The following is an 18,002-nucleotide window of genomic DNA, read 5'->3' on the forward strand; positions in this document are numbered from 1 at the left end:
GGCCTTTTGACTTTGATGCTTCGCCAGATTGTTAAACTGACCCATAAGTTAACTAATTTTGAAAAAGATGGTTTTTCCAGTGTAAACCTTTGCAGACATGATTTTAGACAAAGGCCAAGCCTATAATATGATAATTCTAGGGTTTTCATCTTTAAGGTCTTTATTAAAATCTTTAGAAAAAGTTAAAACTATGATGACAAACTACAGCAAATGCCTAGGTTAATAAAAGCAGGGTCTGAGCCTCTTTACTGATGACTGATTGGCAAATGAGTGTTTTAAATAATTTACTGAGATACCAAGAATTATCCGTATACTATATCTGAGATTCCTGTATCTGTTAAAGTGGATCTTTTTAATGAAGTGTTGCTCTCCTTCTGAGCTGCCATCCTAGGGAACAGCCTGTATGTTGCCTGTTGTCCCTTAACTGGCTGCATATGAATGTACCAATAAACTATGTTTTATCATTACATGAACAAGACTTGGGTATATCAGCTCCCAGCTCCTTTCTCCTCTAGCCCAGCCATGAGCCATTTGATGTTTATGCTTGTAAGTTTAACTAATTGCAGTTTAGCATTATTATCCAGAAAATATGTGGTTAGCCTTAAACCATGGTTTACTGAAACAAACTAGTTTCAAACCATGGCTTATGAAATTGGCATGTTTCAATAAACCGTACCACAGGTTAAGGCAGTGTTGGGGATATGTAGTCCTCAGAATGGTCTTGAATGCCAACTCCCACAAGATGGCACTCCCATTAGCCAGCATGACCAATGGCTAGAGAGATGATGTGAACTCTTGCTCAGCCACACCTGGAGGGCCACAGACTCCCCTTTCCTGGTTTAAAGTTGGTACATAACAATGAACTTACTGTTTTTTAATTCAATAATTTAATTATATTTAAGGCATTTGTAGCTCAGTTCATTAAAAAATAATGAAAAGTGGGTTTTATACTCATTCTGTTTCTCCACCACCTCCGAGCTGCCGGAGGATCGTCAGAGTGCCAATATATTTCAGAATTTACTGGTAGGGGCCATCACTATAAGAGTGCAGGCTCCCTTTTTATCACAGGACTCCCCTAGCCTTGTCCTTTAGCCTGCTTTCAACCCCTGCTTTCCTTATATTCTCCCAATCTTTTTGTCCCAGACCCTGTCTCCAATATCTCAATTGCTTGTTGCCTTCTTATTTGTTGTGCCCTCCAAATCCCATTTCTCTGTACATCTTTCCTGGGGTGCTGCTTTAAAGGGCTCCGCCTCCTCCTGTCAGCTCCCACAAACTGCTGGCTCTGCAAGCGGGATGGAAGAATCCTCTCTCCTTCTGCCCACTCCCCTGCTTCACTCTTTCTGATTCCTCATCAAGCTGGTCCCTCCCCTTCAGCATTTTTTGCTTCATCTCTGCACACTGAGAAGAGAGATCTGACCTTCAGCCTAATCCAATTTATTGCTGGAGGTGGGGGCTTCCCACAAATATTTATACAGGCACAGCAAAATATAACCAAAAATAAGCCAATATATATAAACCAATCATAACATTAAAACTCAGCAGCAAATATAATGAATTGAGAAGTCCAATGAGGAGATGTTGTCCCCCCTCCACAACCTATTTAACCCATCAGAGTTGATGCCCATCAAATTGGTGAGAGGGAGGCATTCCACAGTCAGAGTGTCACAACTGAGAACACTCTCTGGTCTCTTCCTTCTAGCTTCTGATCTCCTTGCAGCCACTTCGAAGGAAGAGATGGGAAGGGAAAGAGCCTGAGCCTGAGGCTCAGGAATAATAAAACCAATCGTTCATCATTGCATCCAAATGCAGTCACTCAACAAGGTTGTGTAGGCATGTGCAATACAAGCCTATGCTTGTTGTTTACTCAGAAGTAAGTCCTGCTGCGTTCAGTGGGGCTTGTTCCCTATCCAAGTGTTCTGGGTTGCAGTCTCAAAAGCACTATTATGGATTTATTAAAAAGAACGTTTACTCATTTCTTTTTGCTGAGTTGCTTTTATCACGATCATCAAGGATACAGTCATTTCCTCCCAATTTGTAATTTGGATGAAAAAATGAGTGGTTGCAGGCTCTACTTTTTTTGTGACTGAAGCAAAAAGAGCTGCATATGCTTCCAGCCAAACCTTGTAAAAGCCATTTATCTCAATTTTGTATCTTTGTTGAAATTTCTTGTTTTATTACAAGGAATGCACCACCTTGCAATCTTTGCTCTACCAGGACGTACCTCCTGGGGCTCTTAAACCATCTTTTGACCTTCTGTGTGCCTTTTCTTTTATATTCCAGGGCAGCCTGAAATAGCCCTTTCCCTTCCTAACAGATGTTTGCGTCTAGTTTATATTTCAGCAACCCTTGAGCTTTAAACATTGTGATCCATGGGTCTTTCCACAAGCAAAATCCAGGGTGCACCAGGTTAATGGAGGGGTGGGGAACTCAACAAGATTTTATTTGCGACAGAGAAATTTTAGAGATGGAAAAAGAAGGGGGGAAAGTTCTGCTCATGCATAATTGGAATTAGAACAGTTATTAAAATGTGTTAGGAGTACATTCGATATTATAAGAAACACATCTATTGTAGCAATTGCAAAACAAATATTTGCAGTAGAGGTTGCTGACAGATGTTATAGTCAAAGTAATATGGGGATCAAATGTTGTAACATTTAATAGTAGTAGTAGAAGTAGTAGTAGTAGTAGTAGTAGTAGTAGTAGTTTCCCCAGCCACTCTGGGCAACTTACAGCATATATAAAGAATTGTAACACATCGGACTTTAAATATTTCCTGATACATGGCTGCCTTCAGGTCTCTTCTAAAAGTGGTTTATTTCCTTGACATCTGATGGGAGGACGTTTCACAGGGGAGGCACCACGTCCAAGAAGGCCCTCTACCTGGTTCCCTGTAACCTCACTTCTCGCAGTGAGGGAACTGCCAGAAGGCCTCAGAGCTGGACCTCAGTGTGCGGGCTGAGCGATGGGGGTGGAGACTCCCATCAAGCATCTGAATTCATTGACATTCTCAAGTATCAGTGAATAGCTCCCCCACCACCTACACTTAATTAAAGTCCCTAGATCATGACTTGTAGAGTATTGTAGTACATACCTTTAAGAACTGCAGGAAAATTTTCCCCACTCTGTCATTTACTACCAGAATGCTGCTTTGGGAATTTTTGCAAGGAATTTTCTTTTTGGTGCAGTCTTTAGAGCTACGCTCTCCCATGCTGGAACTACCTTGTATAAACTTACCTTAACCAATGGCAGGGATCCCAAGTGTTCTCTTTCTACACCCAGGCAGTTTTGTGTGCGCAACAGAGAATACCCAACATCCTAGTCAAAGTGGAGCTACTTCACATAAAGTCCCCTATAGGTTCTCAACTAACTCTTCATGCAGCAAGGGGATGTTGCAATCAGAAGAGAACCCCCAAAGTCCTGCTGTAATGTATTCCCAGAAGAAAAGGGAATGTTCTTAAAGATCAGTTAGATGAAAAGATGTGCCTGCCAAAATTCTCCACCCTAAAGCAAGCATTAAAAGCACATAGGAAATCTAGCCTGCATGTACCAGCTTTATGTAATCCTTTCTTGGGCTACTACTTTAGACTACTAAATATTAAAAGTTAAAATATGTTCAAGACTAGATATGCAGACAGTGTGCAGTGTGCCCTTTCTATAAAAGATAAGCTATTTCGGTTTTGCTTGTTGTTTTTGGATGGAAAACATGCCATGCTTCAGTCTTCATCCTGCAACTTATGTCTCCAGTGCAATGATCTTTGAGCAGGTCTGTGTTGGCTGCCCTGCTTGACCACACCTCACTTTGCCCGCTGAAAACATTCCTGTCATTTTTCCTGTTAGTTTCATTCTAAATCATTATTTCAGAGGTAGGCTTCAATGTGTAAAGTTTCTTCTCGGAAGGTCATGGGCAGCTTATACAGTTTGAAACTGCTTTAACACTGTAACCTAAAACCTCTCCAGTCTTGCCAGGACTTAATTGCTTCACCATGCCAGAATATAATCAAAGTAAAGGAAAATGAAGAGGAGGTGTAATTGAACAAATTGTTTCAGAAAGGGGAAAGTGATATTGCTTTCAAGACTATTTTAACTCAAGGTTGTTGGGTTTTTGGTTTTTTAAAATCAGGCTAATGAGGTTGCAACCAGTTTTCAGAATTAAATGGTCTAACCTGAGCAGAAATGGGAATAAGCAGAGTTCATTGCACCGACTCTCTCTCCATAGAGGTCTGTCAGTGAAACGTGGAGATAATTCATGGAAGGCATCTCTGAAAGCTCTGTAGCCAACAAAGTAATATTTCATTTCATCAAATGTGAGCAGAAAGTTGCAATGCTGACTTCTGAAAGAATCCTGATAATCCTGTGCATAAATAAAGCGAACCCCCCCAACAGGTAAATCATAATAATCCTTTCTAGAACTATCTAGATCATAATAAGGAAAAGAGAGAGAGATGATTTTGCTTAATTACTTTGGCTCGAATTCATCAAGAAACAGGTGAATTCCTGGCCCTGCATCTTCATGTGCCCAAACTGAAAAGCAGCTCCTGGTACTCAGGACACCGTCCAGAATGGTGTGGGAAGTAGCACACAGAGAGGGACTCCCACTAGACAAGAAAATCAGTGGAATCAGTAACTCACCATTATACAAGCAGGAAGTGTTTTCCACTCATGCAGGAAACTCTTTGGATCAGAGCCATAGAATACAAAACTTTCTTTTTCTTTTAAAGCATTTTTAACTTTGTTAACTATATCAAGGGCTTTATGCAATAAGATCCAACTCCAGAGAGAGATAGTTGCACTTAAATCACATTGTAATAAATGAGGCTATAAATCATGAAATAATTGTCAAAAAGATATGAATGACCTGGCCTCCACCCAACATGCACAGTCAGAGACTTTTACCTCTAAATAAGAGAGAGATATTATTTCAGACAGGTAACAATACAGACTTAGCAGCAGACACAGTGCACAGGAGTCACAGTTCAGAAGTTCAGGAGTAGGGCAAGAAGTTCATAACTGGATAGAGGTAGTGAAGATGTCCCAGTGAATTTCTCCATCCATCCAATCAAGCTTTTAAAGACAAGGCATGGCATACTCCTTCATAAGACTCTCTCATTTTCTAGGAACATGGGCATAGCCAGGATTTTTGAAGGGGGTAGCCAAAGGTTTCTGCTAGAGGGACAGAACCGCAGTTATTTGAGTACTTTCAATGCTTTTCAATAATTTTTGTGGATTGTGGGGAGCTGCTCCCCCAGCTACACCCATGTGTAGGAATATTGAGATTGCAAGCACGTTCCTTGTTGGGTTGGGTGGATGCTGTTCTAAGTGACAAGACTGTACCCTCCTGCTCAGTCACTGCCATCTCCTGCTCAGCCTCCTCCTTAGCTGATCAAATCGCTCCCCAGCCTCCATTGAGGTTCTCCTATCTGCAGGAAGATCAAAGGGGATAGCTGGCATCCCTGTTTCCCCTTCCGTATGAAGTTGAGATGGAAAGGGGAGGCCCCACCCTCCTCCAACCCAGGTTCCCACAATTCAGCCCTCTTCTGCTTCTTCTACCTCCTCCTCCAGCAGAGCTTGCTGACCCAAACCAGATCCTGACAGTGCCCCAAAGCTGCAAGACAATCAGTTGATATGCCACCTGCCCCCCACTCTTCAGTTTGGCACTTAAAATTCTCATGCGCCAACTGAAATCTCAGCCCCAGAATTTATATTCTCCAGACACCCAAGTATTTTGAGGCAGCTGCTTTATTAGAATGTGCATAGATTAAATCTCTCCAAACCAGAACTTTGTGTGCTCCTCTTGGAGTCTTAGCCTCATTATGATTTGGGATGGGGAAAATATGAAGCTCCATGAAGAGCTGCTCCAAACTATAGAGAAAACTATGTGAATAATACAATAATTTAGCAGCTACTCTGAGTAATCTCTCTGAGCATGGGAGGTGGTGGGAGAAGAGCAAGGGAGAAAATCTTTGAAGTGAGTGGAACTGTCCAGCTTTGGGGATGCTGATGTCATCCCAGGGATCATTGAATGATAAGCCTCAGTAAATCTGGTGAGTCACTGCTGCATAATAAGAAGGGCAGGGAAACCCTGAATGCTTTCAAAGATAATGCTGCAATAAACAGCCAAAAATAAATGGATAGGGCTGTAAATCCATCAAAGCAACACAATCTGATGCAGTCATGATGGAACATAAAAGCAAATGTGGAATACTGTTGGCTCATTAGAAGTGGCCTTTGGTTTTCAAGGGCTGATGAAGCAGCCACAGAAGCTTTGTCAATATACAAGGGCATCCATTTCCACAGCTGCTTTCTTGTCACTGCTTATGTTCACTACAACATTTGCACTCAAACTTGCCAAGATTTCAGACAATCTCATCTCTTACTTAGTTATACAAGGGATGTATGTTAGATTCTTGGCCTGTAAAAAAAAAATGAGTTGGACTTTCATTTCATTTTATCCACCCTACTTCTTGCTTCAAAACACCCTGCAAATTAATATTCATTGTTACAGTTTAAAATGTTGTTCAAAGACATTTCCTAATGCTTCTGCAAATGATAAATTAATTTGATAAATAATTTATTTGCATTGATCTCAATTTTATTGCATGTAAAATCCATCCTCAGATGTGTTCCTGTGTGTCCCTCTAAAGCAGGTGGCAAGTCTTACTTACCCACCCCTCAAAATCAACATGATCAATTATATCTTCTTCAGTCATTGCTTCTGGGTGTATTGATCCAGGAAGCACTATTAGGGGAAACCAAGAGAGATTTTTCAACTTCCTGAAAAGGATTAGCAAGCACCACTTGTCCTCTTCTGCAAGAGAAATAGAGAATGCATGTCATCAGTTAAGCTTTTTTCTCTGTCATACAGATTTTGTTGGGGGTCATGTGCTGTGTTGTTTTATTTTATTTCTAGACTGCCTTTTCTGCCCTGGGAACTTAGGCTGGTATACAGCACAATCACATAAAATGCAAGCAGTTAACGAAAATCAAAACATGTAAAAACTAAATATCATATATATCAGTCCAAAGCATTTCCATCATGCAATCTGAGGGTCTTTATCATTTTTATCACCCCAAAACCTGAGTAAACAGGTATGTCTTAAGTTGATGCCAGAAAGTCGTTGGAGAGACCAAGTGTAGTTTCATAGGGAGGGAATTTCATTTTCACAATGGGACTTCCCCCCTCCTCACCCTTCATCCCCTGCACTCCCTAAATCTGCTTGGAAGAAACCCCATTACAGATTTAGGGGGTGTACAGGGTGATGAGAAGGAGGAATACAAAGTCACATGAGCAGACCTTGTTCCATGTATGCATACTCCACTCAGGACTACATTGAATTCTGCCCATTGTTGTTATTGTTATTAGCTTGAAGAAATACCAAGATGTTTCACAAACAACAAATAGCAACCAACAGAAAAATAACAAGAAAAAAATTGGCCCATTGGCTTAATATGCACAGCAGGTGGCACTGTGGGTTAAACCACAGAGCCTAGGACTTGCTGATCAGAAGGTCGGCGGTTCGAAATCCCGCGACGGGGTGAGCTCCCGTTGCTCGTCCCTGCTCCTGCCAACCTAGCAGTTCGAAAGCACGTCAAAGTGCAAGTAGATAAATAGGTACCGCTCTGACGGGAAGGCAAACGGCGTTTCCGTGCGCTGCTCTGGTTCGCCAGAAGCGGCTTAGTCATGCTGGCCACATGACCCGGAAGCTGTATGCTGGCTCCCTTGGCCAATAAAGAGAGATGAGCGCAGCAACCCCAGAGTCGGTCACAACTGGACCTAATGGTCAGGGGTCCCTTTACCTTTACCAGTGCATTAAAATACAAATATTAATATCTTAAGCACTGCATCTGTAAAAACTCAGTGGTTTAGTGTGGTAGCACTGATACTTTGGAACTCCTTGCCTATTGATCTCAGGTGGGCACCCTCACTGTATTCTTTTTGGCGGAGGCTGAAAACCTTATTTAGACAAGTCTAACCAGGTATTTGTATGAAGTTTAATTTGTTTCAGCTAATTCTCTTGCAGTTTTAACTTTCCTATGTTTTAAATTGTGGTTGTAAATTTCTTAGTGATCATTTTATTGTTTTATCTTTTTTTGTAAACTGCTTTGAAGTTTTCCCCTTACAGTCAAGCAACATTTTTTTAAAAAATGAAATAAATAAATAAATAGATTTGTATCTTCTCTCTAAGGGGTATGGATCAATGGGAGGTCCAAAGGGTGGCCACCTGTAAACAGGCATGTTCTGCGGTGGCTCCCCATTTGTGGAACGCTCTCTCTCCAGGGAGGCTTTCCTGTTGCCATTGTTTAATATCTTCAGCTGCCAGGCAAAAACTTCCCTCTATAACTAGGCCTGTGGCCTTTAACTCTCTGTGGCCTTTTGGAAGTAGGTAGGAAACGGCAGGAGGCAGTGGAAGATAGGTGTGCCTGGCATGCTCTGGTCCATGGGGTCACGAAGAGTCGGACATGACTAAACGACAACATACAGGTTCTAATGTGAAGGGTTTTGTCTGTCTGTTTAATTGGTTGTAAGTTGATTTAGGCTGCCCTGGGCAGGATAAAGCAACTAACAAGTTCTAGGAATAGATAAAATAAAAACACAATTCAGCAGATGCAGTAAATTGGAAATCCTGATGGAAACATCTTTATTTTGAAAAGATTCAGCCATAGATTCTGCTGTAGAGGGAAGAGTTTTATATTTTCAATCGCATCAATAATTGTCACTGTGATCTTATTCATTATTCTCCAGAAAACTTCCATCAGAAAATCCCATTCAAAAACATTTTGCTTTATAGGCAGTAGCTTTCATAACCTGGCATTTATCTGCATCTGATGACACAGGCTCTTGTCTACAAAGGCTCATACCACAATAAAATTGCAGTGACAAGACTCAGAAAACATGTGTGAAGTCACTCCAGAACGAAGTCCAGATGTGTAGCTGTTGCAGTAAAAACACTTTAAACACTAACAAACGGGGGGGGGGGGGGGAGAGATTACCAGGGCTTATTTCTGAGTTGGCTTGGTTAGGCCTGATGTTATAACAGCATTAACTCAAGTAAACAGCAAATGTAAATGGCAAAGTGTTCTATTAGTAGGCTTCATGCATTAATTAATGAATAGTTGTAACTGAGTTAGAGAACTCAGAAATAAAAAGCCAAAGTAATTGTAATGAATCTAATATGACGGAGAAGCTTAAATGCTAGCTAGCCAGTTGTTGTTATGCATATTTTTCATGGCAACACAATGGGTAAGTAGTTAATGGGTTTTTCTTTCCCTCTAGTAACTGATGTATTGACAATGTTTATGTGTTCTGAATTCATTCATAATTTCCCCAACATCTGTTTCCTCTTGTTTTCCCAACAGTATCCTTTGTGTCCTGGGAGTTAGAATTATATTCATTAGGGGGCTGAATGCAGGACTCATACCTGTTTTCTGTGTCATTGAAGAATCATCAATGAATAACAAGAGCGTTATTTTGCACATTAATTGGGATGCTTAAGTGCCCATTAACATCCCATTAGGGCTGCTAACAAGCTTTTTAGTCTGACATGCATTTCATGTACTGGTAAAAAGCTCCTTGGCCACCCCCACCTCTATCCTTCTTTGCTAAGTGTCAGTAGTTTCAAGAAAAGGGTTTGTGAAATCCTGATAAATGCTATTTTTAAAAGGAATTGTATGTATTTGCCCTTGCCATCCTACCCTTTTAAATTAAGGCAGAATGTGTGAGCAGCATGTCTCTGTGGAGTCAAACACACAGCACTGGAGGATGAGCTGTCTAAAGGTTGCTTGTGGGAGGAGGGAAAAGGTCATAGCAAGGATTTTTCCAACTCCACTTCCAATCTTATCTCTTCCATTTTCCTTATTAGGGAAGTTCTGCAAGAGGATGAAAGAAACTCCAAAGCCTTACTGCTTTTTTATTTTTATTTTTTTAAAAGAAATAAACAAGTGTCAATTACACCTGGCAATGCTATCAGGATTTCTTCTGGAGGCAAAATACATCTTGAGTTCAAAAACGCTCAGTTAAATGAATGTGTCCAAAATGGGCTGTATTTTAGAAAATGATGGGAACAAAATAGGATTTCTGGTTTATTTTTTTTTTCTAGTAACACTGCATTCTGTTGTGTTTCTAAGCTGATGAAAGTCCCTGTGTTTTCTATCATACTCAGGAAGTTCTAGCATACTTTGTATATCTTGTATGCTTTGTATATTGTACAGCATAATAGTCACAATCTGTTACTGTAGGAGCATTCTTAGAGTTTGCCATGTAGAAGTTATGGGATGGTTCATCCATGCATGAAGAGATTACCCAACATTTGGTGACTTGTAGCTGAATTTGTGAATTGAATCTCTGGAAAATCATTGTAGAAAAAGTTCTGCTTTGAAGGAATGGTGAAAATGATTGTGGAAGTGATAAAGCAGTTAATCTACCATGGGCCCCAATAACTTTTTGGCCTTTTGCATATTCATTTAATTGTTTACTCTATTTATATCTCACCTTTCGTTATGGAGTTCAAAACAGTGTATACAGTTATCCCTCACCCTCCATTTTATGGTCTCAACAGCCCTGCAAGGTAGGTTAGGCTGAGAGATAGTGTCTGGCCCAAGGTCACCCAGTGAAAGGAGGAGGAGGAGGAGGAGGAGGAGGAGTAAAGGACCCAGTGAACTTCATAGCTGAATGGGGATTTGAACAGGTTCCAAGAGATTCAAGTTGATATAGCAAACAAAATCACCAGAAGTAGAAAATGCTGCAAAGGTAGTTGACAAAGATTTTATGTTAGGACTGTCTGAGGTTGTGGGGCGGGCTGGCATCAGGTCTCCATAACAGGCCTCTGTAATAATGTCAAGTGGGTAGACTTCAAGAAACTGTGATGCTAAGTAATAACACTGTTAAGAGAGGCAGGGGCGGCAGCACAATCATTGCAAAGGAAGGAGTGACAGGGGTCAGAGAGGACAGAGGACAAATTCGTGGAGGCTAAGGTTGTTGATGACTACAAGCCATGATGGCTACGCTCTGCCTCCACAGCTGGGCACAGTAATGCCTCTGAATACCAGTTGCTGGAAACCACAAGAAGGGAGAGTGTGCTCTTGTGCTCAGGTCCTGCTTGCAGGCTTCCCTTTAGCAGGCATGGCCAAACTTGGCCCTCCAGCTGTTTGGGGACTACAATTCCCATCATCTCTGACCACTGGTCCTGTTAGCTAGGGATGATGGGAATTGTAGTCCCAAAACAGCTGGTGGGCTGAGTTTGGCCAAGCCTGCTTTAGGGCATGGTGGATCACTGTGAGAACGGGATGCTGGACTAGATGGGCCACTAGCCTGGTCCAACAATCTCTTACTATGTTCCTATGTTCTAAAGGCTGTGGAGGGGGAACAGCAGTCATTGCAGTAGTTTGGGGGAAAAGAGTATTGGGGCTATCAGAAGTAGGGGGCAGTAAGGAAAACAAAATAAGACAGGAGGGAGGTGTGTAAGGAATCATGTGACTGAAAACAAGAGAGCAAGCAAGCTATATGAATGAATGGTGAAATGATTGAGGAAATAAGAGCTGCTTATTGGTTCGTTGTCGATCAGCCAGCTGGGCCCTATTGGATCTTAATTGGCTTCTGTTTAGGAGGCCATTCTAATTCTTCCCTTCTAAGTCAGAGCAACCCTGGGTCACATCCACTTAGTTCAAGGAGCTGCTGAAAACCACAGGGAAGCACCGAAAATACAGATATGGCCCAGAGCCTTCTTCCATATCCTTCCCTGAGCTGCACGTTCTGGCCTGAACCTCCATGAGGCACAGTTGGGAAGCTGGGTGACAACATCCTAAGTGGCAGGCTGTGTAGTGCTTCCACTGGGTCAGCAGCAGCACGGAAGGGACAAATTAAATTTAGTTAAAAGGAAAGCTCTGAAGGGCCTGGCAGTTTGCGTGAGCACTGTGCTTAAGAAGACTTATGTAATTCCCATAGAAATCCCTTTGGCCTCACATCCAAGGTTCTCTCCCCCTCTCCTCATATTCATTTATCTTTTCATTTGTCATTGGCTCATTGTAGCTGCCTTTGACCCTACTGCAAATCGTGCATCTAATTTCCAAAGCCCGCCAACAGGCTGCGACCTTCTCCCTCAGATTTCCAACCTCCTGGAGGTGACCTTTCAGCGGGGCACTCACTCCGGCTAGTTCAGAAGGTTTTGCAGTGCAAGGTATTTTGCTGCCACAAAAGCAAATGAAGAAGAGTCCTTTATACCTTTGAGAAAGAATTAAAAGCTCTTTCTATAATGGCTAAGTGAACCTGATGAATTTAAAGGTTGATATAACTGTGCAGGTGTCTGTCCTCATCTGCTTTAAAACTGTAGCTCAGGAAAACCTTTTGACTTCTTTGTTGGTCTCTGAGGCTGGCAAAAGTTTTGCTTGCCAAGCAGATCAGAAAATCCTTTCAAAAGTACAATAGCATATTATGGGATAAGAAAGAGAATGTGCTTTGCGTGCTCCTGGATTAGTGCTAAAGCATAGAAACCTGCTAGCTGGACATATCCTTAATTTCCTTAGACTCCATTGATTGGATATCTGATGTGGTGACCTTAGACTGCATACTGCACTACCATCAGCCCAGAAGAATCTATGTTAAATATAAAAAAGAAACCCACCCCAAACTCCTCAAAACCAAGGGTAGCTCTGTTGGTCCATAAGGGAAAAAAACCCCTCTGGATTCCAAAGTTGGGCAATATCTTTATCTTTATTAGATATAGCAGCTTCTGATCAGACTCTAGTTGTGAGCAGTGGATAGTGGCCCTGAATGGGCACGAATATCCAGACAATTCACCATCAAAACGTGTACCTAGTGAATTCAGTGGAGCCCGGTTCAGTGTTGCAGTGACATTGCATATAGATATGTGCCTACCAATGGCTGCACATACACAGAAGCCAGTTGCAGATATTGGCAGATGTTTCAGCGAGTGAGTGTGGGTGGCTGTACAATACTGATTTCTGTCCTGAACCCAGCTGCCTAATCCACAAGGCAGATCTACATGTGGAAGGAGGATTCCCTTCCTGCATCTGATGTGGATGTGCATCCTCATCTGCATGGACATGCTTGGTCACAACTTATTGAACTGGCCAGAAGACTGTCTGACAAGAATGGGGATGTGTGCATCCCCCTGGGGCAGGAGTGACTGACCCATGGGCCATACATGGCCCACTGCTTATTTTCAGTGCGTATATGGGTGGGGAGGATAACAGAAGGGGAAAGGGGGGGGAGGAACAGGAAAAGCCCTAGCTGTTGGAGCAGTGAAAGGAGGAAGGAGAAAAGCCCATTGCAAGCAATTGGTTCTGGCAAGAGCAACTTGTCCATACAGCTGTAGCCTGCTGAGTGGGGTGGAAGACAGAGGGAGTTGCATGTATCAAAAAGAGAGAGAGAGAAAGGTGTTGGAAAGAAGGAATAGAGAAAGCGAGTGTCCCACCCACTGCTGGGCTTGGTTCAACCCACCACTGGCATGCAGCTGCTGGCATTTCCCCAAGGATATGTGGCCCTTAACAGATGAAAGCAGTGCATGCCGCTTGACCATTGGTTGTGGTGTAACTTTAACTGGCTCAGTGGCAGCATCCTTTAGGTTGTCTTAAACTGTTTGATCTTCTTGCAGTCCATGGGACTCTCAAGAGTCTCCTCCAGCTTTTGAATTGTGGTGCTGGAGGAGACTCTTGAGAGTCTCATGGACTGCAAGAAGATCAAACCTATCCATTCTTAAGGAAATTAGCCCTGAGTGCTCACTGGAAGGACAGATCTTGAAGCTGAGGCTCCAATACTTTGGCCACCTCATGAGAAGACTCCCTGGAAAAGACCCTGATATTGGGAAAGATGTAGGGCACAAGGAGAAGGGGACGACAGAGGATGAAATGGTTGGATAGTGTTCTTGAAGCTACCAGCATGAGTTTGACCAAACTCTGGGAGGCAGTGGAAGACAGGAGTGCCTGGCGTGCTGTGGTCCATGGGGTCACGAAGAGTTGGACACGACTAAACAACAACAACACTGTTGAAGGCAGGTGGGAAGAAACATTGCCTGAAAGAAGGAACAAGATTGGGGGCATGTATATTAAAAAGGAAGCAAATTATCTCAGAATTTCTGTCAGTACTGCAAAGTCTGCTTTGCATGTAAGACAAAACAAAACAGAGGGGTTGTGCTATCACTGTCAGGAGAACCACCAGCAATAACTCAGTCAGTAGAGCACGAGACTCTTAATTTCATGGTCATAAGTTTGAGCCCCATGTTCTGCAAAAGATTTCTGCATTACAGGGGTTGGACTAGATGACCCTCATGGTCCCTTCCAACTCTAGAATTCTATTCTTCCCATTGCAAGGACACTCCCCTGCCACCAGCAGTCCCTGGCCAGGAAACACCTATCCTCAGGCCCGTACAGAGCTTGTCTGAGGCCCAGGGTGGAAGTCTTGTTAGAATAAAGAACAAAAAAGCAGCTGGTCCCTGCTTAGCCCTCCGAGAGTTCGGGCAAGTGTACCTGGTCACCAGCCCTGCTCTGCCTGCACTTCATCCTAAAAAAAGCTCAGCCATCCCTATGGGTTGGGGTGGGCTGGCAGGCTGTTTCACGATGTGTGAACCTGCTCTGCTGCATTTAAGGGTCCTCTTGATTATCCTGCTGAGAGGGCCCAAACTTCTGCCCCAAACTGCTATCCCTGATGGCACCCCTAGAAAACCATTGCCAGAGAGAGTTTCCTGCATAGATCAATGTCTGATAGCATCCAGTAGCTTCATATGTCCCAAGGATGCTGGAACAACTGATTCCCTGCATGGGCAGAGACCTGGACTTCGAGCTCCCTTTCCACCTCTGTGAATTGATTGAGACAGGATTCCTCTTGCAGTTTTGTAAAAGAGAAAATGTCGTCCAGTGCCGCTCCCCCTGGATGTACACCTGCCCAAATTTGAAAGGAAAATAAAAGTCCTATTGCACCAGGTCACCCTAGAGCACGTGCTACCTTTCCAGCTGATGGCTTATGCCAGCCTAGTTTCTTCTTCTTCTTTAATCAAACACAAAACCTGAAGATTTGCGCTTGAAATCGGCAGCTCCGTTTGCAAAATCGGCTGAAGCAGGGAGCAAGCAATTCTGGGCGTTTTAACTCCCCGCCTGCCCTGCCTCTCATGTGGGGCCCGTTGTTCTGCGCGCTGCTCCCATTCTTCCCCGGTTCACGGATCAAACTCTCGCCCCGAAGGGGTTAAACGGGATTCTCTTCAGAAACGATGAACGGCCCATTGAACCAGGAATGCCCAATCTGCGAAGTGCTTGTGGTTGGCGGGGGGGGGGGAGCGGGGAGGGAGACTTCCTTGTCCTTCTTTCACTCCTGCAGCCCCAGCTGCCTCCTCCAGCTCATTTGAGGAGTTGTTTGATTTGGCTTGAGAGAGAGAAAGAGAAAGAGAGAGGAGTTGATGCATCATGGTCTTAGCTCAGCTCCGTGCACGACTAGAGAGCTAAGTTTGCAGAGAACACCGTCAAGATGAGAGAGGCTTTCCTTAACCCAACAGAGGAGAATGAAGCTCTCTGTAGCGGCTGGATGTTAAGGTACTGGAAGCACGCGTGAGATGGACGCGTAGCCTGGCTGGGTGCTGGCTCCCCTGGGCAGGTGCTGCTGGCTGGGTGCGCTGGCCGAGGAAAATGAGTGTGATGCTATGGCGCTGGGAACAGAACAACATGACCATGAAGTTGGTAAGGATTTCCGATTGCACGCTGGTGATAACTGTGAAGAGGAAGTCTGCTGGAGACCCTCTCGCCATGTGCCTTGGGCATTTCGTTTGGATGGCATTTTTGTGTGTGCTGTTTTCTGGGCATCATTGCTGGAGTTTGGCTCCAAGCGGCGCAGCGTTCAGAATAAAGCTGTTAAGCAAAGCAGGAGTGCAGAACTAGAGGCCGATCTCCCCACAGATCCTCCTCCTCCTCCTCCTCCTCCTTCTCTCTCTCTCTCTCTCTCTCTCTCTCTCTCTCTCTCTCTCTCTCTCTTTCTTGCAACGCATGGCTGCGCCTGTAGTTTGATCTTTCCTAGCTTAAGCTTCTTTCAAAGCAGAAAAATAGAAATCGATGGTGCTTATACTTTGTTCTTCAGCTTCTTCCTCCTCTACCTCCCCTCCCTCCCTGCTTCTCTCGATTGCCTCAGTGCCCTTTGCTATAATAAGGATTCCTCAAGCGCAGGCATTTGGGCGCTGGGTTTGCTGATCGCTTCGTGTGTTTTTTTTAAAAAAACACCTCCCCGCTAATTTCCCCAAGAGAGTTAAAAAGAAACCGCAGCTCCTTGTTTGCAAAGAGAAAGTTTGTGGGTTTCCCATTTCCCCCAGCGCAAATGAGATCAGGAAACCCAAACGTCTGCCTGTCTTTTCCAATTACTCCCCGTGCCAAGATTGGAACTGTGGGTTAAAAAACTTAGGGAGTCTGCACATTAGCGGCTTTTGGAAATCTGCTTCCAAACCTGAGCCAGCAACTGCTCTTTTTAAAGAGTGTTATTCTTTATCCATCTATTGGATTATATTAAACAATGGAAATTGCACTCCTGTGCACATTTCACTTTAAATATGTTTCCTATGAAGTTTAGAATTCAATACCAAGGGTTTGTTCCAAGTGTCAAGGGGCCCCAAACCAGTGTATGCCTGGGAAATTGGTACTGTAGTGGAGAAAGTGCTTTAAGAGCATCACTCGCATGGAGCATTAATTGAAACCCATATTTCTATGGCTGTCATTCAAAAATTACTTCCCATCTTTTTAAAAATTATTTACATTTGAAGGACTGTTTGGGCAGTCATAATCAGTTTATGGAGGATCTTACTGGATACAAAAGCCATTCTTGGTTGGGAGATCAGGATGGTTTCCGATTTGGCATGCGTGAGTGCCTCTTAGAAAATTGAATTATTATTGTTTTTGAATTGGCAGGAAAGGGTGCATGTTAAGCACAGGGTTGCCCAAGCATGGTTTGAGCTGCTGCCAGGCATGTTGAGATGAGAGGTGGCTCCTGTTCCAGCAGCCTGCCTTTTTATGCTCCGGAAATCAGGAAGCTAAGAGAATGGGCTACGCAGGTGTAGCAAAAGCCCTTTCTGCAAACATAAACATCTGAGCCACTTTGGAGTGGGCCTCCCAAACAAAGAGGAGGAACTAAATGCATGGGGAAACTGAGCCAGCTTTAAAAAGTAATGAGGGGAAAGAAGCTTTAAAAATGTAAGGTGGGGTATGCCAGCAATTTTAGCACTTGATATTTTGCCAAATAGCCAAGAACACTTGGTTCAACAAGCAGATCCGTGAGATCATATCTCATGGGGTCACAGAGGTAAAATTAAGATACAAAGTCTAGAATAACTGATAGGTTTGTATTTATGATATAAAAAGATCTAAAGCAAATTGAGACAAGCAAGAAAATTCCCACCCATTTTCGGCTCCTTTGCATTTACCAGATAGACATAAACTACTTCAGGTGATTCAGTTATTATTTTTCCTTTATGGCGGTTGCTGACTTTAAAAAAAGGGTTCTGTCAGGACAGACAGCAAGACACAGTACTGTGCTTACAAATTACCTATGAATGCTGAGGATATCTGAGAAACACTGACTGTCTCTGGCCTTTATATGGGCTTTAGAGAATCCAGTAGGTACAATGGGCTCCTCTGTGGGCTTTAGTGATAATCAGATACAACTAATGCTGTTTAATATTTATTTAGCTCAATGATGTGCTAAGCTCTGGCAGTGAAAGCTTACAGCCACACATAATAGGCTAAAGGCCCAATGCCCAGAAAGTGCAATGGAGGTAACATGGACCTGGGCAGGGTTCCATATCCCACATCAGCTCATGGTTGTGACATCTGTGCCTTTCAGAGGTCAGACCTTTATTTACTGAGCGCTGCTGCCCACCAGGCCTGTGTCATGTCCACTAGAGGGAGCTTGCTGGACTTACCTTTCTCTTTCTGTTACAGATAGGTAGCCGTGTTGGTCTGCCATAGTCAAAACAAAACAAAATTCCTTCCAGTAGCACCTTAAAGACCAACTAAGTTAGTTC

General features: G+C 43.3%; 1 protein-coding gene across 13 annotated transcripts in view; it reads left to right on the forward strand.

Moving 5' to 3' along the window:
• NAV2 (neuron navigator 2) overlaps positions 1–18,002 on the forward strand; it is a 555,491-nt gene that overhangs the window by 306,053 nt on the left and 231,436 nt on the right. For 3 of the 13 annotated variants that reach the window (XM_083748521.1, XM_083748504.1, XM_083748505.1), the window contains exon 1: positions 15,271–15,678. The exons of 7 other annotated variants lie outside the window; for them this stretch is intronic. In XM_083748521.1, the coding sequence (XP_083604647.1) occupies positions 15,628–15,678 (51 nt within the window). In that variant the 5' untranslated portion in view covers positions 15,271–15,627. Of the gene's footprint in view, positions 1–15,270; positions 15,679–18,002 lie in introns of those variants that run through there. 3 more of the 13 variants (XM_083748507.1, XM_083748519.1, XM_083748506.1) reach the window with 3 other exon arrangements.

Source organism: Podarcis gaigeae (assembly GCF_964106915.1).
Source record: "Podarcis gaigeae genome assembly, chromosome: 1".
Classification (NCBI taxonomy): Eukaryota; Metazoa; Chordata; class Lepidosauria; order Squamata; family Lacertidae; genus Podarcis; species Podarcis gaigeae.